The sequence below is a fragment of the Apodemus sylvaticus genome, chromosome 5, assembly GCF_947179515.1.
Source record: "Apodemus sylvaticus chromosome 5, mApoSyl1.1, whole genome shotgun sequence".
In the NCBI taxonomy this organism is placed as follows: Eukaryota; Metazoa; Chordata; class Mammalia; order Rodentia; family Muridae; genus Apodemus; species Apodemus sylvaticus.
In genome coordinates, this window is record NC_067476.1 from 57098257 (window position 1) to 57122100 (window position 23844).

The 23844-nt window shown below is 44.1% G+C and overlaps 1 protein-coding gene across 5 annotated transcripts in view; it reads right to left on the reverse strand.

The window, feature by feature from the left end:
* The window catches only part of Ttn (titin), a 269529-nt gene that overhangs the window by 30812 nt on the left and 214873 nt on the right, over positions 1 to 23844 (reverse strand). For all 5 annotated transcript variants that reach the window (XM_052182769.1, XM_052182768.1, XM_052182766.1 and 2 more), the window contains 12 exons: positions 22649 to 22936; positions 22256 to 22546; positions 21882 to 22169; positions 21115 to 21702; positions 20912 to 21016; positions 20246 to 20443; positions 19859 to 20155; positions 19167 to 19754; positions 18764 to 19066; positions 1546 to 18651; positions 732 to 1028; positions 30 to 617 (listed from right to left, as the gene is read on the reverse strand). In XM_052182769.1, the coding sequence (XP_052038729.1) occupies positions 30 to 617; positions 732 to 1028; positions 1546 to 18651; positions 18764 to 19066; positions 19167 to 19754; positions 19859 to 20155; positions 20246 to 20443; positions 20912 to 21016; positions 21115 to 21702; positions 21882 to 22169; positions 22256 to 22546; positions 22649 to 22936 (20937 nt within the window). The remainder of the gene's footprint in view (positions 1 to 29; positions 618 to 731; positions 1029 to 1545; positions 18652 to 18763; positions 19067 to 19166; positions 19755 to 19858; positions 20156 to 20245; positions 20444 to 20911; positions 21017 to 21114; positions 21703 to 21881; positions 22170 to 22255; positions 22547 to 22648; positions 22937 to 23844) is intronic.

A 23844-nucleotide genomic window follows, 5' to 3' on the forward strand; every position in this document is an offset into this window, starting at 1 on the left:
AATAGGGGTGTCTAAGGTCAACAACTTACTGTACGGTAGTTTGACAACCACACATGCTGAATCTATGTGATCGCTGATGCCAAAGCGGTTTTCTGCCTTGATGCGGAATTGGTATTCTTCTCCTGTTGTTAGTTTCATGACTTTAATCATGGTTCTTGCTACTGTTGCCGATACTTCAGACCACACTGCAGTGCTTGTTTCTCTCTTCAGTACAATGTAATTGGTAACGTGGCTTCCACCGTCATACTTTGGTGGCTCCCATTTGAGTGTCACACTTTCTTCAGTTATATCACTAATGGCTACAGGGCCGGTAGGGGGACCAGGCCTGTCCAGCACAATGATGTTAATGAAAGCTTTTGTGGTTCCACTGGAGTTGGCAGCGGTGATCTCATATCTTCCAGCGTCAGTGGTAACACTTTCTTTAAGATTGATGGTCAAATTCTCAGCGGTAATCTCAGTATTAAATCTCATGGTGGCCTTCAGTGGTACACCATCTCTTGATAAGGTCACTTTGGGCAGTGGTTTTCCAGAAATTGGAATGTCAACTTTAAGGTTGGAACCAGCTCTTACATACACAGTGTGACTTGGGAAATTCTTCATATCAATTTCAGGTGGTTCTGGAAAAAAAAAGACAGGAGTATGGAAAATAAAGGTGAAAAAAATGCTTAAAAGAATTAACTTATCTAAATGCAGAAAATGGAAATTTGCTTATGCATAAAAATTAGGCATACCTAGCTGATCCTTTATGAGGACAGGAAGCAGGAGCTCTCTTGGCTCACTTAGACCAGCTTGGTTTTCTGCAAAGACTCGGAAGAAGTATTCATGACTCTCTCTCAGACCGGAAACAACATGGTGGGTTGTCTTCACCACAGCGCACCTAACCCAGTTTTTCTGTCCTTTTTCTAGTGCTTCAACAACATAGTGTATGATTCTGCTCCCACCATCGTGTTCTGGCTTCAACCAGCTCAGTGAGACGCTGTCTTTGGATACACTTGTTACTCCAAGCTTTTCTGGTGGGCTTGGTTTTTCTAAAAAATAAAAACAAAGCATTGAAAGAGAGCATGTGCTACAACACTTCCCCCCACATGTATTCTTCATACATTGTTAGAAAAAAACTTTTAAATGAAAGTGCTGCATGTACTTTGACTTGAGTCTACTTATGTGACAACTTTGGCTTTTTAGCTAGCCAAAGCTCCACTAAGCTATACCACCATATGTTATAATATTCAAATTTAAATTATGTTTCAAATATCAAGATAGAATGACAGAATGACAAACTTTGTCCAGAATTCATTGTGGGTATACAATGGAGGAACCATAGAAGCAATCTTATCAGAAGTTTCATAAAGTTTTTGCACATACACTAAATGTATGTGTAGTTAGACTTAATTCTCCTTAAAGCCAACAAACCTCATGTTGACTTTCTAGCCATGCCAGTTATTAGTGATTCATTTTGTGCTGTGGCACAAATATTTTGGGGGTGCGGACTGTAAGTCTTTTAAGGTGCAATAAGACCAAATAGAGTGATTCACGTTATTCCTGTACCTGTTATTTTGACTCCTTCCTTTGTCTCAGCTGGCACTCCAACACCAAACTCGTTCTCCCCGGAGACACGGAAGTAGTAGATGGCTCCTTCCTGTAAGTTGGTCACTTTGTAGGAGAGGCGGTTGCAGCTGTTGGTGACTGACACCCATGCCTTCTTGCTAGCCTCACGTTTTTCTATGTGGTAATTCTTCACTGGTGCTCCGCCATCATTTTCAGGAACATCCCAGGACAGCATAGCAGTCTCCTTGGTTACTTCACGTACAGTAATATTGGCTGGAGGACCAGGGGAATCTAAGACTTTGACCACGAAGGTCATGGAAGCAGCGCTCAGCACATTCTGAATCGTCAGCGTGTATTTTCCAGAATCATTTCTGTTGGCATTCTCAATAGTAAGTGATGTACGAGAATCTGTGGAGTCAATGTATGCTCTCGTGCGGAGGTCGGTGTCTGGCTTACTCCAGGAGACGTTGGGGATTGGTCTTCCTCTGAAAGGAACCGTCATGGTAAAGGAAGACCCAGCCTTGACAATCAAGGTCTTCCTCATCTCACTGTCAACGTCAAATACAGGTTCTTCTTCTCTTTCTTTTGCTACCTGGGGGTCAGAGCTGTCACTGGGGTCACTGGCACCAACCTTATTGAGTGATCTCACTCTGAAAACGTACTCAGCTCCTGTTGTTAGCCCACTCATTGTGTATTCAGTGCCTCTGAAGCTCTGAATGGCAACTCTCCAGTCAGTTTCCTCAGACATTTTGTATTCTACAGTGTATCCTGTTATTGGAGCCCCACCATCGAACAAAGGTTTAACCCAGCTGATGGTGATCGTTGTCTTGCCCGAGTCCACTATTTTGGGTTTGGATGGAGGAGATGGCAAGAACACCGGGTCCTCTGCTCGAACCAAGGGAGAAGTTTCACTTGGAAGACTTAGGCCGGCAGCATTTTCAGCAAAAACCCGATACTCATATTCACATCCTTCTCGGAGTCCCGTGGACTTCACCCTCAGATCAAAAACTGGTTTTTTGTTCACACGCACCCACCGTAGGCTGTTTTTCTCTCGCCTTTCGATTATGTATCCAGAGATGTCACTGCCCCCATCGGTCTCAGGTCTTGACCAGCAAAGTGTCATGGAATCTTTGGTCACAGATGTAATTTCCAAAGATGTTGGTGGACTAGGAGTGGTGAATGGATCCAGCGCCTTCACAGCCACACTCTCCAAGGGCTCACCGACGCCGTATTTATTAACACCAGTTACTCTAAAGATATATTCATTGCCTTTGAGTAGCTTGGTCACCTTGCAAGATGTTGTCCTTAACTCTGCTTCACATATGGTCCATGCGAGGCGGCTTGTTTCACGCTTTTCTACGATATAATAATCGATATCGGCACCGCCATCTTCCTGGGGACGTCCCCAGGAAAGGGAACACTTTTCAGCAGTGAGGCCATTTATTTCAAGTGGTCCTGCTGGTGGGCCAGGCTTATCAAGTACTTTACAGTTAACTGCCATAGTCCGAGTTCCTGCAACATTCTTCAGAGTAAGGACATACTGCCCAGTGTCTCGTCTTACACAGTCTTTAACTGTTAGTGTGGTATTAAAGTCTGTGGACACAATTTCTGTTTTTGCCCTTTCTTCAATTTCAACCCCATCTTTGGCCCAGGAGATTACTGGCAAAGGTCGCCCTGCAATATCTGCATTTATCTTAAGGACTTCTCCAGCTTTGACGATGATGACATCTCGGAATTTGACATCCATCATAATTCTTGGTGCCTCAACATCGTCTTTCACAGTAATAGGTCCAGTGGATTCAGATGGTTCACTAACTGAGTCAGCAGCATTTCTTGCAAAAACGCGGAATTCATAACGCTGATCTTCAGTTAGCTCAGTTACTTCAAAGTATGTTTCCTGCACATTAGTGAAATTGCATTTCAGCCACCGGCCATCAGGCAGCTCTCTGCGCTCAACAATGTATCCGGTGATCTTAGCTCCACCATCATAACGTGGTTTAGACCACTTAAGTGACACTGATTTTCTTGTGATATTGGTGACTTCAGGTTGTCCAGGAGGATCACAAGGATCTCTTGCAGGGACTGGTTCACACGCTTTACTGCATTTACCAACTCCAGCGATATTCTCAGCATATACACGATACTCATACATCAGCCCCTCATCCAGACCAGAGACCTTCATCTGAGTATCTGCAATGAGGACTTTGTTTGCTTTTGACCAGAGAATGCTGCTTCTTTCTTTATATTCGAGGTGATAGCCAATCACTTGGCTCCCTCCATCATTAACTGGTACTTGCCAGCTTACAACCATGGTAGATTTTGTAGCATGTACAACTTTAGGAGTACCCGGAGGCCCAGGGGGGCTGAATGGATACTCAGCAACAATGGCTGAGGATTCACTGTAGGAACTCTTTCCATATCGATTCTCTGCGCAGACGCGGAACTGATACTCACTTCCTGTTGTCAAGCGGACTATTTTAATGGATGTTCTTGCCACTGCTTGTGAAACTACCTGCCATGTTGTGGAAGTGGTTTCTCTCTTTTCAACAATGTAGTTGCTAATTTGGCAGCCACCATCATATTCTGGAGGATTCCAAGATATAGACACATTGTCACAACTAACTTCATCAATTCGTATCGGCCCTGGAGGTCCTGGTCTGTCAAGGACAATGACAGTAATAGGAACTGTTATGGATCCAGCAGTATTTGAAACACACAGTTCGTAAGTTCCAACGTCTTCCCTTGAAGCTTCTTTAATAGACAGCGTTGTTACAGTCTTCGAGGAAGATACATTGACTCTGGTCGTCTCTCTAAGAACCTGACCATCTTTTTTCCAGGCCACGGTAGCTTGAGGTCTTCCTTTAAACGGTATGTCAATTTTGAGTTGGTCATTAGCCTTAACGTTGAAAGTATTGAAAGGAAGCTCTACGGAAGGCTTTATTTCGATGTCTTTTGCAATGACTGGCACTCCAAGCTGTCTTGGGTCGCTCCTTCCTTTTTCATTCACTGCAGCTACCCTGAAGACGTACTCTTCTCCTGCAGTTAGGCCAGATATAGTTGCCTCCAGGGTCTTCACTTGTGTGCAAGTGCTCCACTTTTCACTGCCCTTGGTCTGCATTTCCACAACATAACCAGTGATCTTGCTACCGCCATCGCTTTCCGGCTTCTCCCACTTAATCGTAGCTGTATTACGGGTCACGTCTACAAGGGTTACCCTTCCTGGTGGGAGTGGTGGTTCCGACACTTTGACAGGCTCTGTTGTTTCGGCCGGCAGACCAATCCCATATTCATTAGAAGCCAGGACTCGGAAGTAATAAGAACACCCTTCTTGTAGATTTTCGATTTTGAAAGTATTCTTAGTGCAGTTGTTTGTAATGGTAGCATAAGCTTTTCTTGTAGTTTCTCGTTTTTCAACGATATAATTTGTAATCTTTGCTCCACCGTCAATAAGTGGTGGCTCCCAGGACAGCGTCACCGAGTCTTTCTTCACTTCTCTTATGGTCAGATTCACAGGTGCACTTGGTGAATCAAGAACTCTGACATTGACAAAAGCTGTTTTGGAGCCACTGTTGTTTTCTAGGGTGAGGTTGTACCTACCGCTGTCAAATCTGGTCACATTGTCAATTACCAGCATAGTATAAGAACTAGTCACCTCTATCTGGGCTCTCTCCGTGAGAATGCCTTCAGCCTTTTCCCACTTAACTTCAGGTTCTGGGCGGCCTTTGATAGTGACAAATAGGCGCAAAGTGGCACTTGCACGCAGAGTGACCACCTTTCTGAGGTCAGCATCGAGTTCTATTTCTGGTGCTTCCATCCTCTCCTGAGCAACAACCGAGCCTGGTATAGTTGCCGGCTCTCCTACACCTTCGGTATTGAAAGCACAGATGCGGAAGTTGTACTCTGTATTTTCCTTAAGCTTGGTCACTGTGAACTGCTTCCCTTGTAATCCCGATGGTGGCGTACAGGTAGTCCATTCGTCAGCCGCAGCTTCTTTGAGCTCAATCACATAGCCTCTAACGGGAGCACCGCCATCATAAATTGGCTTATTCCACGCTAGGGAGACAGAAGATCTGGAGGTGTCTGTCACTTTGGGGTTGCTTGGTGGTCCTGGTGGATACAAGGCATCACATGCACGGTAGAAAATGGACGGCTCGCTGGGTTCCCCAACACCAGCTGCATTCTCAGCAGCAACTCTGAATTCATAGGAATGGCCTTCCGTGAGGCCAGTCACCCTGAAACGAAGGTCTGTTAATGTTTTCTTGTTGCACTTGGTCCATCTGATGCCTTCCTTATCTCGCTTTTCAAGAATGTACCCCTCAATTTCAGCACCTCCATCATCCACTGGACGTGTCCATGTTAGTACCATAGAGTCTTTGGTGATTGCCGAGGCCTCAGGTGTTGAAGGGGGGCCTGGAAGCTTGTATGGGTTACAGGCTATCACAGGCTCAGACTCTAGGGGCTCCCCAATTCCATATTTATTCACTGCCATAACCCGGAAAATATACTCATTCCCAGGAAGTAACTTAGTGACTTTGTAGTTGAGGGCCTGTACTTCGGTTGAAACCTGGGTCCAGGAGAGTCTGCTTGTTTCTCTCTTTTCAATGATGTAATGTGAAATACTAGCACCACCATCTTGCAAAGGTGGGTTCCAGGCCAGGTAACACTTTTCGGCTGTCACTCCAGTAACTTTCAGAGGTCCTTCAGGAGGCCCTGGCCTATCCAGCACCTTCACAGTAATAGGTATAGTCTTGGTGCCACCGACATTGCTGAGTTTCAAGGTATACTGACCCCCATCGGTGCGGATGCAGTCTTTGACAATGAGAGTCGTTTTTTGCAGAGTAGATTTAATTTCCATCCTAGCTACTGTTTCTTCTAGTTCATTCCCATCTTTTGACCAAACGATGTCAGGTATAGGTTTGCCACGGATATCAGCTTCAAGAACAAAGGTCTCTCCGGCATGAACAATGATGACATCCCTATATTTAGGATCCAGTGAGGCATTTGGTGCATCGATTTCATCCCTTGCAGTGATAGCACCGCTGCTTTCAGATGGCTCACTAAAGCTGTCAGCCGCATTTCTCGCAATGACTCTAAATTCATATCTTTGGTCTTCTACAAGCCCAGTCACTGTAAACTCAGTTTCCACAACATTAGTGAAGCTGACCTTCATCCACCGGCCATCAGGGAGATCTTTCTTTTCTACGATATAACCTGTTATCTTGCTGCCACCATCATAAGCAGGTTTCTTCCATTTCAGCGTGACACTGTTTCTTGTAATGACGATGGCTTCAGGGCGACCGGGTGGATCACATGGATCACGCGCAACATAGCACTCTGACACTTTGCTAGGCTTGCCAATGCCCACGATGTTCTCAGCAGAAACCCTGAACTCATATTCAAGTCCTTCATCAAGGCCTGTTGTTTTGAATTTGGTGTCTTGGATGGGGATCTTATTCAACTTGACCCACAGGATGCTGTTCTTTTCCTTCTGTTCAAGATGGTAGCCAGTAACTTTGCTGCCTCCATCATTAACTGGTTCATGCCACTGCACAAGCATTTGGTCTTTGGAGACTGATGTCACAAAAGGGGTTCCAGGTGGTCCAGGCTCTTTAAATGGATACTGTACAACAATGGGCTTAGAATCCAGGGGAGCACTTTTCCCATACCTGTTCTCTGCAAAAATCCTAAACTGGTATTCGGTGCCTGTTTTCAGTTTGCTTATTTTAATGGTTGTCCTGGCAACTGTTGCTGACACCATCTGCCAGTTGGTAGTGGTAGTATCTCGCTTCTCTACAATGTAGTTGCTTATTTGGCACCCACCAGTATAGGCAGGAGGTTCCCAAGATATGACCACAAAGTCTGCACTAACTTCATCAAACTTCACTGGTCCAACAGGAGGACCAGGCTTTTCCAAAACAATAACACTGAGGTTTTCCGTTGCCGTGCCTGCACTGTTTGTTGCCGTGACACTGTATTTTCCAAAGTCATCTTTGCTGCTTTCTTTAATGTGTAAAATAGTTGAAGTAGCTGTTTCTTCAACATTTACTCTTGTGGTCTGTCTAAGAGGCTCACCATCTTTGACCCAAGAAATCTTAGGTCTTGGTCGGCCTATGACTGGAATTTCTATTTTCAGATCCTCTCCCGCTTGGACACTGTATGTATTAAATGGCAGCTTAAAACTAGGCTGGATAGTTAGATCCTTGGCTATGACAGGAACACCAAGCACTCTTGGGTCACTTTTTCCTTTCTCGTTGTAAGCTTTGACACGGAACTGATATTCTTGCCCAGAGCTCAGGCCGCTAACGACCGCATTACAGACTTTGGATTCAGCCACAACACTCCATTTTTCTGTTCCTTTGGGCTGCATTTCAACAACATAGCCCAAGATTCTGCTTCCTCCGTCGTGTTCAGGTTTTTCCCACATAAGGGATGCACTGGTTTGGGACACGTCGGTGAGTGTTACCTTTCCTGGTGGGGAAGGGGGTTCAGAAGCTTTCACAGCATCGGAGGTCTCTGCAGGAACACCAACTCCAAATTCATTCTCAGCCATGACTCTAAAGTAGTAGATAGCTCCTTCGGTCAGATTCTCCACTTTAAAGCTTGTTTTACTGCATTTACTACTCACATTAGCATATGCTTTTCGGGTGGACTCACGCTTGTCAATGACATAGTTCTTGACCTTTGCCCCACCGTCAATGAGAGGTGGTTCCCATACCAGAAGGACAGAGTCTTTCCTCACTTCCTTGACAGCCAAATTCTGCGGGGGTCCCGGGGTGTCAAGTACTTTCACAGTTACAAAAGCTGACTTTGATCCACTGCTGTTCTCCAACTTGAGGATGTATTTCCCAGCATCATTTCTGTCACAGTTATCTATTGAGAGTTGGGTGAAATTAAGTCCCTTCTCAATTTGGACCTTATCTGTGAATTCACCTTCCTCTTTTGACCAAGTGATTTCAGGTGTTGGACGACCCTTGAATGGAATATGGATTCTGGCAGATCCACCAGCTCTGACAACAATTCCTTTCCTTAACTCAGAGTCAAGGTCAAGTTCAGGTGCCTCAAGTTTATCTTCTGGTTTCACAGTACCAGGAACTGATGCGGCCTCACCTAAACCAACTTTGTTGAGGGCACAGACTCGTATTTTATATTCTTGGTGTTCAATGAGTTTGGAAATTTCAAATCGAGTGACTCTCAGGCCAGTCTGTGGAGTGACTATTTGCCATTCTTCTTCATCTGCTTTACAGATTTCTACTACATAGCCCAGGATCTCACTGCCACCATCATAGATAGGTTTGCTCCAGGCAAGTGTAATTGAATTTTTAGTGGTGTCTACAATGTGTGCATTGATGGGTGGGCCAGGTTTGAACACAGGATCACATGCCTTATAGTAAACAGTAGCTGGACTTGGTTCTCCAACTCCAGCAGCATTTTCTGCAGAGACTCTGAATTCATACTCATGGTCTTCTGTTAATCCTGTTACCCTGAGTCGCAAATCTGTAATGCGACGTTTGTTACACTTTATCCACCGAATGCCACTTCTGTCTCTCTTCTCCACAATGTAACCAATGATCTCACTGCCACCATCGCTGTCTGGCCGATTCCAGCAAACTGTCATGGAGTCTTTGGCAATGTTTGTGACTTCTAAGCTCTTTGGTGGTCCAGGAAGCACAAATGGATTTTTCATGAGTACTGGTGCAGATTCCAAAGGTTCTCCAACACCATATTTGTTGACAGCCATTATTCGGAAAATATATTCATTCCCTTCTAAGAGCTTGGTAACTTTCAGAGAATTAGTCACAACTTCTGAAGCGACCACAGTCCATGCGAGTCGACTGGTTTCTCGCTTTTCCACCACGTAGTGAGAAATGTCACTGCCACCATCTTGAAGTGGTGGAGACCATGCCAAAGTACACTTTTCACATGTGACTCCAGTAACCTGAACTGGCCCTTCTGGTGGTCCTGGTCTGTCTAACACTTTCACATTTACTGGGAATGACTTAGAACCAGCAACATTTGAGGCTCTCAAAATATACTGCCCACCGTCAATTCGAATGGCATCTTTTACAATAAGTAAAGCTTTGAAATCTGTGTTCTTTATTTCACATCTGGCAGATTCTTCAATTTCCTTGTCTCCTCTCAACCACTCAATAGTGGGTAGGGGCTTTCCATGGACATCAGCCTCAAGCCTGAATGTGTCTCCAGCATTTACCACTATTGTGTCTCTGAATTTTGGATCCATTGAAATTCGTGGGAGTTCAACCTCATCCTTGGCAGTTATTGGTCCAGTACTGTCAGAGGGTTTACTTACTGCCCCAGCTGCATTCTTTGCAATGACTCTGAATTCATATCTTTGATCTTCAGTAAGACCTGACACAGTGAATTGAGTTTCAATGACATTTGTGAAACTGGCTTTCATCCAGCGACCCTCCGGTAAATCACGTTTTTCTACAATGTAACCTGTAATCATACTACCACCATCGTACACAGGCTTGGTCCACTGTAAAGTGATTTCATTTCTCTTAATGATTATTGCTTCTGGGGTTCCTGGTGGGTCACAGGGGTCTCTGGCTACATAGCATTCAGAATTCTTGCTTGCCTTGCCTACCCCAACAATGTTTTCAGCATAAACTCTAAATTCATACTCAATGCCTTCTTCAAGGTTCAGTGCTTTAAACTGAGTGTCATGGATAATGGTTTTGTTGACTTTTGTCCACAAAATACTATTCCTTTCCTTTCTCTCAAGGTGGTAACCTATTACTGGGCTTCCACCATTATTGATCGGTTCATGCCACTGTACGACCATAGAATCTTTGGAGATGGCCGTGACAAATGGTGTTCCTGGAGGGCCTGGTTCTTTGTAGGGATATTGAGCAACAATTGGTTCAGACTCCAGAGCAAAGCTTTGTCCGTATCGGTTTTCAGCAAATATTCTGAATTGGTATTCTGTACCTGTTTTCAGTTTGGTTACTTTGAGTGTAGTTCTGGCAACAGTAGCAGAGACGACATCCCATACTGTGGTGGTTGTATCTCTTTTCTGAACGATGTAGTTGGTAATTTGGCATCCCCCTGTATATACAGGAGGGTTCCAGGATAATGTGATACTCTCGGCACTAACCTCATCAAATTTAACAGGCCCCTTTGGAGGATCAGGTTTATCTAGAGTTATGATTTCAATAGCTGCTGTTTTCTGACCCACAACATTGGCAACTGTGATTCCATACTGTCCACCATCATCCTTATGAGTTTCTTTAATGCTGAGTGTGGTGAGGTCCAGGGAGTCGGTAACATTGATTCTTGTGGTCTGCTTTAGTGGCACTCCATCCTTAGTCCAGGAAATGCTTGGTTTAGGACGTCCAGAAATGGGCACTTCTATTTTCAAATCTTGGCCAACCTGTACACTGTAGCTGCTGAATGCTGGTCTTACATCTGGCTCAATGACTAGATCTTTGGCAATGATTGGAACTGCAAGGGATCTGGGGTCACTTCTTCCTTTTTCATTTACAGCAATGACTCTAAAAAGGTATTCTTCTCCCTGAGTTAGGTTGGTAATAACTGCTTCTAGGGACTTCACCCTAGCACACTCTGACCACTTATCAGTATTTTTAGCTTGCATTTCTACGATATACTGAATGATTTTACTGCCACCGTCATGTTCAGGCTTTGTCCAACTCAAAGAGACACTGTTTCTGGTGACGTCATCCACAATTATTTTTCCTGGAGGTTGTGGGACTTCTGCAACCTTGATTGGATCTGCAGTGCGGGCAGGCAGGCCAATACCATATTCATTCTCAGCGGTAACCCTGAAGTAGTAACTGCAACCTTCTTGGAGCTGATCGATTTTCCAAGAATTCTTATGGCAGTTTGTTACAACAGCAGCATATGATTTTCTTGTGGCTTCTCGTTTCTCAACAATGTAATTTTTAATTTTTGATCCTCCATCCAACAAAGGAGGTTCCCATGTAATTGATACTGAGTCCTTGGTGATTTCTGTGACTTTTAGGTTAACAGGTGGGCTTGGTGTGTCCAGGACCCTCACAGTCACAAAGGCAGATTTTGTTCCACTGCTGTTTTCTAATGTGAGAGTGTATTTTCCACTATCATATCGATTGACATTGTCAAGAACAAGAGAAGTGAAGCTACTAGTGACATCAATTATAGCCGCATCCCGAATTTCACCATCTACCTTCCCCCACTTAACTTCTGGTGTAGGACGGCCTTTTATAGGAACAAACAACCTTAAGGAACCACCTGCCCTTATATTAATAACTTTCCTTAGTTCAAGGTCAAGATCAATATCTGGTGCTTCAAGTTTTTCTTCAACCATTACCGGCCCAGGGACGTCAGCATGCTCTCCAACTCCAGCCTTATTAATGGCACAGATACGGAAGTTGTATTCATGTTTTTCCAACAACTTCTCAACTTCTAGATTTGTTTTATTGATTCCAGTTGGTGGTGTACACATTGTCCATTCACCAACACTCACATCACATTTTTCTACGATGTATCCTTGGATTTCACAGCCACCATCATAGATAGGTTTGGTCCAAGAGAGGAAAACAGAAGATCTGGTAACATCCATGACTTTGGGGTTGTTTGGAGGGCCTGGTTTATAAATGGGGTCACAGGCCTTTTGGTAAGCAGAAGGGGGGCTTGGTTCACTAAGTCCAGCAGCATTTTCAGCTGAGACTCTGAATTCATAATTGTGATTTTCTAAGAGTCCAGTCACTCTCAGGCGCAGCTCTCCAATTAGACGTTTGTGGCATCTTGTCCATCTTATACCTTCTTTGTCCCGTTTTTCTAGAACGTATCCTAGAATCTCACTGCCACCATCAGATGCTGGCCTTTCCCAAACGACAATCATTGAGTCTTTGGTTACAGCTGTAACTTCTGGAGCTTTGGGTGCATCTGGGACTACAAATGGATTCTTGGCAATCAACGGTTCAGATTCAAGAGGCTCACCAACACCGTATTTGTTCACAGCCATTATACGGAAAATATATTCATTGCCTTCTAGAAGCTTCATAACTTTACAGCTGAGGGTTTGCACATTGGCATCCACCAGAGTCCAGACAAGGCGGCTGGTTTCTCGCCTTTCCACAATGTAATTTGTGATATCGCTCCCACCATCCTGAAGTGGGGGTTTCCAAGCTAGCGTACATTTTTCTGCTGTAACCCCTGATATAGCAACAGGTCCCTCAGGTGGCCCTGGTCTATCAAGAACTTTGACATTGATGGTAACAGATTTCTCCCCTGCAACATTTTTGGCCTTCAGGATATAATTGCCACTGTCTACACGTACTGCATCTTTGACACTGAGACTGGTGGCAAAGTCGGTGCTCTTAATTTCCAACCGAGCCGTGCTTGAAAGCTCCTGGTCACCCTTTACCCACTGCGTGGTTGGTATTGGTTTGCCATATATATCTGCATCGATCTTGAATGATTCACCAGCCTGAACCACAACTGTGTCCTTGTATTTGGGGTCCATGCTTATTCTGGGTGGCTCTACCTCATCTCTCGCTGTTATTGCCCCAGTGCTTTCTGAGGGCTCACTGAACACTCCGGCAGCATTTCGAGCTATAACTCGGAACTCATATCTGTGGTCTTCAATTAGGCCAGTCACCTCAAACTGGGTGTCAATGATATTTGTAAAGCTGGCTTTCATCCATCGGCCATCAGGCAATTCTTTCTTCTCAACAACATAACCAGTGATCTTGCTTCCACCATCGTAGGTGGGTTTCTTCCACTGAAGAGTCACAGAGTTCCTTGTGACAATGATTGCCTCTGGTCGTCCTGGTGGATCACATGGATCGTGAGCAGCGTAACATTCTGATGGCTTACTTGGCTTGCCGATGCCTACAATGTTCTCTGCGGACACTCTGAATTCATATTCAATGCCTTCTTCAAGGCCAGTTGTCTTGAACTTGGTTTGAGGAATAGGTGTCTTATTCAGCTTGACCCAGAGGATGCTATTTCTTTCTTTGCGCTCTAGATGGTAGCCAATGACTCTGCTCCCACCATCACTGACTGGCTCATGCCATTGTACCTCCATGCTGTCTTTAGAGGCAAGCGTGACGAATGGTGTGCCTGGTGGACCTGGCACTTTGAATGGGTACTGGGCAATCACAGGCTCTGAATTGAGGTAGGTACTCTTCCCATATCTGTTTTCTGCTGCGATTCTGAACTGATACTCACAACCAGTCTTTAGTCTGCAGGCCTTTATGGTTGTTCTTGCCACTGTAGCTGACACGATTTGCCAGGTGGTTGTGGACGTGTCCCGTTTCTCTACAATGTAATTATTGATAGAGCTTCCGCCATCATACTTTGGTGGTGCCCAGGAAAGAGTAACACTGTCTGCCGTCACTTCATCCATTTTAACTGGTCCAGTTGGAGGCCCTGGCTTGTCAAGAACAATAACATTAAGGGTTTCGGTGGCTTCACCTGCTGAGTTAGTCAGTTTAACCGTGTAATGTCCAACATCTTCTCGGCAGGCCTCCTTTATTGTCAGTAGAGAATTGTTCTCTGTGCTGTCTGCATTCACTCTAGTTGTTTGCTTCAGTGGTATGTCATCTTTATGCCAGGTGACAGCTGGTGTAGGGCGTCCAATGAATGGAACATCGATTTTCAGGTCTTCACCTGCCAGTACGGTGAATGTGTTGAAGAGGAGTTTGAAGGCTGGTGGGATGACAAGGTCTTTAGCAATTACAGGCACACTCAGTTGTCTGGGGTCACTGATGCCCTTTTCATTCTGAGCTGAAACACGGAATGAATATTCCTCACCCTGGATCAGCCCAGTGATGGTGGCTTCTGTGACTTTCACTGTGGCACACGTGGCCCATTTGTCACTGCCTTTGCTCTGCATCTCTACAATGTAGCCTAGAATTCGGCTGCCTCCGTCATGTTCTGGCTTCTCCCAAGAGAGAGACACACTGTTTCTGGTGACATCCGTCAAGGTTATTTTCCCTGGAGGAAGAGGGCGTTCCGATGCCTTCACAGACTCTGCCGTCTCAGCGGGCAGTCCGACGCCATATTCATTTTCAGCGAGGACCCGGAAATAGTAACTGCAGCCTTCTTGAAGCTGGTCTACCTTCCAGGAAGTCTTATGGCAATTTGTCGCCACGGTTGAATATGCCTTTCTTGTGGATTCTCGCTTTTCAACAATATAGTTCTTTATTTTTGAGCCTCCGTCAAGGAGAGGAGGCTCCCATGTCAACGTGACAGATGTCTTTGTGACCTCTTTTATCTTTAGATTCTGTGGAGGGCCTGGTGTATCTAGCACTCTGACATTGACAAATGCAGACTTGCTGCCTGAGCTGTTTTCCACAGTTAGTATGTACTTGCCACTGTCGAATCTGTTAACATTTCCAACAACAAGCAGGGTGTAAGAGCTTGTGGATTCAATGCTGGCCTTGTCCAAAGATTCTCCATGCTCTCGGGCCCACTTGACTTCAGGTGCTGGTCTCCCTTTGATGGGAACAAAGAGTCTCAAGGTGCAGCAGGCTCTTATAGTAACAACTTTGCGTAAGTCAGCATCCAGTTCTATCTCTGGGGGCAACATTCTTTCTTCTGCCTTTGGAGTTCCAGGAACAAGGGCAGGTTCCCCAAGTCCCTCGGAATTCATGGCATAAATGCGGATTTTATATTCCTGATTCTCTATGAGGCTGGTAATGGTATAGGAAGTTGCCTTGAGCCCAGCTGGTGGAGTGACAACCTGCCATTCATCTTCTTCAGGCAAGGCAATCTCAACCATATACCCAGTGATTTCTGAACCTCCATCGTAGATAGGTTTATTCCACGCAATCGAAATGGACGACCTGCTTGTATCAAGGACGCGTGGGTTACCCGGTGGGCCAGGTTTAAACACAGTGTCGCAGGCTTTATAAAACGGGCTGGTAGCACTTGGAGCACTGATTCCAGCTGCGTTTTCTGCCATAATTCTGAACTCATATTCATGTCCTTCCGTCAGCCCAGATACTTTGAATCTTAAGTCAGTAAGGGCCTTTTTATTGCATTTTACCCAGCGTTGGCCAGCTTTATCACGCCGCTCCACAATGTAGTTGATAATTTCACTTCCACCATCAGAGTCAGGATGGCCCCAGCAGACAACCATGGAGTCTTTGGTGATAGTTGTAACTTCAGGGTTCTTGGGGGGATCAGGTGGTCCATATGGATCCACGGCAAGCACAGGCTCTGATTCAAGTGGCTCTCCAACCCCGTATTTATTTACAGCCATGACTCGGAATATGTATTCATTTCCTTTGAGGAGCTTAGTGACCTTCAGTTTTGTCACTTGGACTTCTGTGGCAACATTTGTCCAAGCCAACCTGCTGGTTTCACGTTTCTGGACGATGTAATGATCGATTTTAGCACCTCCATCATCCAGTGGAGGCAACCAGGACAGCACACACTTCTCTGATGTCACATCAGACACAGCCAAAGGTCCCTCAGGTGGGCCTGGTCTATCAAGAACTTTGACGTTGAAGATGTGCTTAGCAAAGCCACCAGGATTGGTTGCTGTCAGGATGTAAGCCCCGCTGTCTGTCCGTGAGGAATCTTTGTTTATCAGATGAGTGGAGAAGTCTGCAATTTTTATTTCTAATTTCCCTGTGCCTTCAAGCTCCTTTCCATCTTTCGTCCATTCCATTGTTGGAGGTGGGCGGCCGGAAACGTCAGCTTCCAGTTTGAATGCTTCGCCAGCTTTTAATGTGATGGTATCCTTAAATTTAACATCCACCATTATCCTGGGTGCCTCAAGGTCATCCCTGCACGTGATGGCGTCTGATGGCTCAGATGGCGGGCTGATGGCACCAGCGGCATTTTTGGCAATCACACGGAACTCATATGCAGCATCTTCGGTTAGGCCACTGACTGTAAATTCGTTCTCTAAAATGTTGCTGAAGTTGGCCTTCAGCCATCGTCCATTAGGAAGGTCCCTCTTTTCAACCACATAACTAGTAATTTTAAAGCCTCCGGTATATTCAGGCTTAGCCCACTTCAGGGACACTGTGTGTCTTGTAATATTTATAGGTACTGGTTTCCCGGGTGGGTCAATGGGATCCAAAGCAAACATTGGTTCTGATGGTTTGCTTGGCTTGCTCTTGCCTGCCATGTTTTCTGCAATGACTCGGAATTCATAAGCAATGCCATCAGTAAGTCCAGTTGATTTGAAAATGTTGCCTGGTACTAAGGCTTTGCTCACAGTCTGCCAGAGAATGCCATTCCGTTCTTTCCTTTCAATGTGATATCCTAAAATAGGGCTTCCACCATCAGAAAGTGGTTCATGCCAGCTGATTGTCATGGAGTCTTTGGTGACTGCAGTAACCTGAGGGGTACCAGGAGGCCCAGGCACCTTAAATGGATAGTTAGCAACTATAGATGCAGATGTGATGCCAGGTCCAACTCCATATCTGTTTTGTGCCTTTACACGGAATTGATACTCCACTCCTGTGGTCAGACGAGTTGCTTTGTAGGTAGTGCGTATAACAGTTGTTGCTAACTCCACCCATGTAGTACTGTCTGTTTGTCGCATTTCTACTACATAGTTGCTTATTGGCACACCTCCATCATTCTCGGGTGGCTCCCAAGAGAAGGTTACAAAGTCAGATGAAACTTCATCAAATTTGATTGGTCCAGTAGGTGGTCCCGGGATATCGTGGACTTGAATGGTTATGACATCACCAACCTCTCCTACAGTGTTCTTTGCTGTTAATGGATAGGGTCCACTGTCACTTCTGACACACTCATTGATATTTAAGATGGTTGACGTTGCTGTGTTTTCAACATTAACTCTCTGTGTCTGTTTAAGGATTTGGTCTCCTTTTTTCCATGTGACTGTGGGCTTGGGTCGACCAAGTACTGGAATTTCAACTTTGATGTTGTCACCAGCTCTGGCAATGACTAACTTTTGATAGATGCCACGGAGATCCAGCTCTGGGAGCATCGTCTGCTCTTTGACGATGACAGGTCTGCTCTCTCTAGGGGCACTTCTGCCCGCACTGTTTACTGCCATCACTTGGAAGGTATATTCCTCTCCTTCTGTTAGGTTCCTCACCACATATTCTAACCCTTTCACTGTTGAGATGTGGGTCCACTGGTCAGATCCTTTTCTCTGGGCTTCAATCACATAACCAGTGATCTTGCTACCACCGTCATGCCTTGGTTTGGGCCATGCCAGGCTGACTGTGTTTTTGGTAATGTCCATAATGTTAAGGCTATCTGGGGGTAATGGCGCTTCAGAGGCTCTTACAGGTTCTGTGGTTTCTGTTGGTTCACCAACCCCATATTCATTTTCTGCCATCACTCTGAAGAAATATTCACAGCCTTCTGTCAAGCCAGTCACTTTATATGTACATTTATGGCACTTAGTGGTGACTGTGGAGTATGATTTCCTGGTTGCTTCACGTTTCTCCACAATATAATTTGTTATACGTGAGCCCCCATCTATCAGAGGTAGGTCCCAGTGTAGGGTAACACTGTCCTTTGTGATGTCTGTAGGCCTTAGGTTGAGGACAGGGCCTGGTGTGTCTAGGACTCTGACGTTAACGAAGCCGCTCTTCTTCCCGGCTGGGTTTTCAATAGTCATCACGAATTTACCAGTGTCGTATCTGTTACATTCTGGGATAATGAGAAGAGTAAATGACTCTGTGTTTTCGATGTTGGCTCGGTGCTTCAGGTTGATATTATCTTTGGTCCAGGTCACTTCAGGTGCGGGACGACCTTTAATTGGCACAAAAATCCTAATACTGAGCCCTGCCCTAACCACAAGTGTTCTTCGCAGCTCAGCGTCTAGCTCAAAATCGGGAGCCACTTCCTTCTCTACAATTTCAACATTTGGAATCACTGCTGGTTCCCCCACCCCTGCATCATTGATGGCACTAATTCTAAAATTGTATTTTTCCTTAGTCTGAAGATCAGAAACCACAAACTGAGTGATTCTGAGGGCCGTTCCTGTTGTATCTTTTATCCAGGTATCATCTCCTACTTTTTGATGCTCTACCACGTAGCCAGTGATTTCAAGCCCACCATCATAATGAGGCTTGCCCCAGGCTAAAGAAGCCGATTTCTTGGTGGTATCAGTGACATGTGCATTTGAAGGTGGTCCCGGAGGATCTGAACAAGAGAAACAAAGATAAAAGCATATATTAGAAGTTTTGCTTTGGGGTACTTTATATAAAATATCGGAAGGCTCAAATGAGCAGCGTTGGAGATCACTGGTACTCACATGCAACATCTTTCATCAGAACAGGGTTCGAGGCGTCACTGGGTGGACCGATTCCTGCTCTGTTTTCTGCACTAACACGGAATTCATAGGTATTTCCTTCTTGCAGTCCAGTTACTTTGCACCTGAGATCGGAGACTGGTGTTTTGGTTGCTCTCACCCACCGCAGGCCTTTCTTTTCTCTCCTTTCCACATGATATCCTGTGATCTCGCTGCCGCCATCATCAGTTGGCCTCTTCCAGCTGACAGTGGCAGTGTTCTTGGTGACGTTTGAGATCTCTGGTTTTCCAGGAGGGCCAGGAGGACCTACAAAGCAGCAGATTTGTGGTAAGTTCCCCATTTACTGACCTGTCCTGTGAATGTTTTCATGGTTATTGCTACCACATCTGCCATATGCTCTACATACCAAATCTGTCCACCATCTTGACAGGCTCAGACTGAACGGGTTCTCCTTTGCCGTAGTGGTTTACTGCTGACACACGGAAGAGGTATTCATTTCCTTGGATGAGTTTGGTTACCACATGCCTGCAAGCCTGAATATCTTCAGAAACCACTGTCCACAAAAGCCGACTTGTTTCTCTCTTCTCAAGAACATAAGCTTTAATTGGTGAGCCTCCATCTTCTAAGGGTGGTGTCCAAGTAAGTGTTGCTTTTTCAGCAGAAACATTACTGATTTCAATGGGACCTGGGGGACCAGGTACATCGAGGACCGATACCTTTACATGTTCTTCCTTTGTGCCAAAAGGATTGGTAGCAGTGATGGTGTATTCCCCAGCATCCTTTCTTGTGGCATACTTAACTGTCAGCATAGAAGATGTCGGGGTTGAAGTTATTTGAGCTATGTCTGATGGTCTGATATCTTTTCCTGCCTTGGACCAGCTTGACTTTGGAAGTGGTTTGCCAAGAATGCTAATGGCACTTAAAACAATGTTATCCCCTGCCTTGACTGTTAGCCCATCTTTAATGGTGGGATCAAGAACAATGGTTGGTGCCTCTGCAAAAGAAAAAAAATAAATTCATCAGAAAATGAAGGAGGTTTAATTTTCTGCTTTTTAATTTTCTGCTTTTTGATTTGTAAGAAATGTAAGCTTCACTTACCGTATTCATCCTTGCAAATAATGGTTCCTGTGCTCTCTGATGGAGCACTGATAGCACCTGCTGTATTCTTTGCTCTGATTCTGAATTCATATTTTCCACCTTCCACAAGATCAGTTACAGTAAAGGCGCAGTCTGGGACATTAACATGGTTGGCTTTCATCCAAGACTTAGAGGGTAGATCCCGCTTCTCCACTATATACCCTGTTAATTTATGGCCACCATCATATTTGGGTTCTGTCCAGATGAGAGTCACTGAATTCCTTGTTACACTAATAACCTCAGGTTTTCCAGGAGGATCTAAAACAGAAAATAAAATCCATCAAATAAACCACCAATGCTTGCTTCAGGCAGCACAGTCCTTCAGGCTTGGCTTTATTAAGGACTTACCGATGGGATCGAGTGCCACAACAGGCTCTGACGGCAGGCTCGGCTTGCCCACTCCTGCTAGATTGATGGCCATAACTCGGAATTCATATTCCAGACCTTCAGTTAATCCTGTCACTTTGAAATCTTTCATCCTTATTGGGGTCTTGTTAGCTCTCTTCCACAGAAGGCTGTTTCTTTCCTTGAATTCAATATGATACCCTACAAATGACCAGGGACATATCAATTCAGATAGAGATTACACAGACTAGTTTAAAATATATATTTATATATATATTACATGTTATATATACATATATATTATTATTAATATTATACAAATATAAGATACATACATACATACATATATATATATATATATATATATATATACATATATATGTATATACACTTTTACCCAAGTTAGTTATTTACAGATATATTGAAAAGATAACTTTTGCTTGTTATCTAAATTTTTATTTTCTGGGTGTGGTTGCCACTTTCTCTCTTGCAGTATACATAAATATTACTGTTTCTTTCGGAAAAACAGTAGATATTTGCTTTAAAATTACTTTATGAATTATTATATTGTTTTAAAATAAAATTAAATATTAATTGTGTATATGTATAAACAAAATATTTCTAAGAAACACAGATATAAAACTCAGAGGATAAGAGTAAATTCAATACCTGTAATTGGTGATCCACCAGTCTTTTTGGGGTCAGTCCACGTTAGAGATACTGAATCATGTCTGACATCCACAATATTGGGAGGTGGGGGAGCATCAGGCACATCTAGAGAAAGGTAGATAATATAAGATTTATAAGAAATAGCCTCCTCAAAGCCATCTTTTGATACACACACACACACACACACACACACACACACTTACCAAATGGATGCTTGGCAACAATTGGTTCTGACTTTAGGCCTTCTCCTACACCATATTTATTTTCAGCACTGACCCTGAAGGTGTATTCTACGCCCTCATGAAGTCTGGTCACTCTAAAGGTGGTTTTCTGGACAGCCGAAGCACATGTCACCCACTTGTTATTCACAGAGTCTCTCTTCTCTAGTACATAGTTGGTAATTTCAGAACCTCCATCATCCTTTGGAGGACCCCACTTCAAGGTCATGGCTTCTGCTGTGACTTCATCAAATTTGATTGGTCCGGTGGGGATGCCAGGCTTGCCAACAACCTTTATAGAGAGAGTTCCTTCCTTGGTACCAGCAACATTCTTGAGTGTGATTGTGTATTTTCCAGCATCGGATTTTTGGCAGTCATATACTACAAGGGTTGTATTAACTGCAGTTGTTTCGACACTGACTCTTGTGTCTGTTGCTAGAGGATCTTCCCCTTTCTTCCAAGAAACTGATGGTGCTGGTTTGCCTTTTATGGGGATCTTGAGACGGAAGTTGCTGTTTTCTTTTGCCAAGTAGCACAAATCAGGTAAATCCTTTAAGTCAAGGTCAGGAGCCACTATTAAAAAAATAAAAGAGTGGAGTAAAATTATTTGTATTGAAATTATTGAGATTAGAAATTCACCTCAGATCACTATAGTTTTAAAATATATGTTTGGTACACCAGTGTGTTGGGGTTCTGGTAGACAGTCCTGATGACAAGCAGGAGGAAGTAAGGATGTTTAGGTTGATGCTTACCAACATCATCCTTGGCCACAACCATGATTTCACTTGGGGTTCCTTCTCCATTTTCGTTCTCTGCACTCACTCTGAAGGTATACTCCTTCCCCTCCTTCAGATCTTTGGTGGAGTACTGTAGGCTCAATGATTTCATGACCCGCTGCCACTTATTTTCTTCTGTCAGGAAATCCACCACATAGCCAGTGATTCTGCTTCCGCCATCACTGCGAGGCTTTTTCCAGCCAATGGTACAAGATGACTTCGTTACAGCCAGCGCTTTCAGGTCGACCACAGGTCCAGGGGTTTCTAAAAGAGGAGAAGAGATGAGTCTAAGCCCCAGGGAACCAAGGAGGGCTGTAGTTCAATGTAATGGGTCTTAGTTTGTTGCTTACCAGAAGCTTTGACAGCATCACGTGTCTCACCCGGATCCCCGATGCCATACTCATTTTCGGCAAACACTCTGAAGAAGTAGGATTTCCCCTCCTCCAAGTTAGAGACTCTGAAGCTCGTTTTTGAGCATTCTGTTGTCACTGTCGACCAGGACTTCCTCTCTGCATCCCGTTTTTCAACCACATAGTTTATGATGGGGCTCCCACCATCAATAATGGGAGGATCCCAGGTAATATATGCAGAGTCCTTGGATATTTCCTTAACAGTTACATTGACAGGTGGTCCAGGAGTGTCTGAAGTAGAGGTTAAATGAGAAATGAACATGAACGTATTAAAGTCTGGTTACAAACACACAGCTATGGTTTCAAACACACACGATTGTTCAATCAACTTACCGAGCACTTTCACTACAATAGTGTACTCTTTTTTACCACAGCTGTTCTCCAAGGTTAAGATGTACTTTCCTGCATCATATTTATTCACATTTTCACAGCGCAAGAAGGTGTCAAAATCTGTCGACTTTATGTCCAGGCCAATCCTTTCTCTTAGATTAACGTTCGGTTTAGACCAAGTAATCTTTGGAGGTGGCCGTCCTTTTACTGGCACGTAGAGCCTCATTGTAACTCCAGCCCGTAAAATAAGTGTTTTCCTTAGTTCAGCATCAAGTTCTCCCTCAGGTGGAACTATTTAATTTGGGGGAGAAAAAAGTTAAAGTCATAAAAATGTAAGCATCTCATGTCTTTCTTTCTCTCTCTCTCTTTCTCTCTCTCTCTCTCTCTCTCTCTCTCTCTCTCTCTCTCTCTTTCTTTCTTTCTTTCTTTCTTTCTTTCTTTCTTTCTTTCTTTCTTTCTTTCTTTCTTTCTTTCTTTCTTTCTTTCTTCTTTCTTTTTTCAATGCAAAAGCAAGAGTTTTATTTTCCAGAGTGTCTGGGTTGACCTTCAATTAGTCCCTCAAGGCGAGGTATAAATAAGGCCACCTGAATGGCTATTACAAGCAGTTGTGATACTTTTTAGGGGCACAGGTTATATCAGCAAGGTTAAAGTTCAAACTTATTGGCTAAGCATGTTGCCCTTTAATTCTATTGTCTAGAAAGTATCACATATATTTCTAAAGACTGCCCTTATCATTTGTAAATGCACTTCCTTTGTAAAACTGACTTCTTGTTTTTTTAAAAACACCCTTAATCATTCAATACTCTCTTGAGCTTTCATTTTTCTTTAGTTTTATTTTTTGATATGTGCTTCTGTGTATGTTTGCGTATGTGAGTACAGAGTCCATGGAAGCTAGAAATGGGCATTGGATTCTGGAGGTGAAGTCACAGGCACTTGTAAATCACTTGAAGTACTGGGACCCAATGTTCTCTGAACCATTGGACTAGCTATCTAGCTCCCAAGATATTTTCATTTTTCAATGAACTTTGGACATAGCCAAATATTCCTTAGAGGACCAGGAGCCCTCTTCCCATGAACTTTGCATGTCTAAGGCTCTGTTGAAAGAATGCTTCCTACAGCCTTGATTTTTTTTCTTTTTGACATTCACTGAAGGCATCCTGCATATACTTCACTCCATTTGTTATGTAACTGTAGGAAGA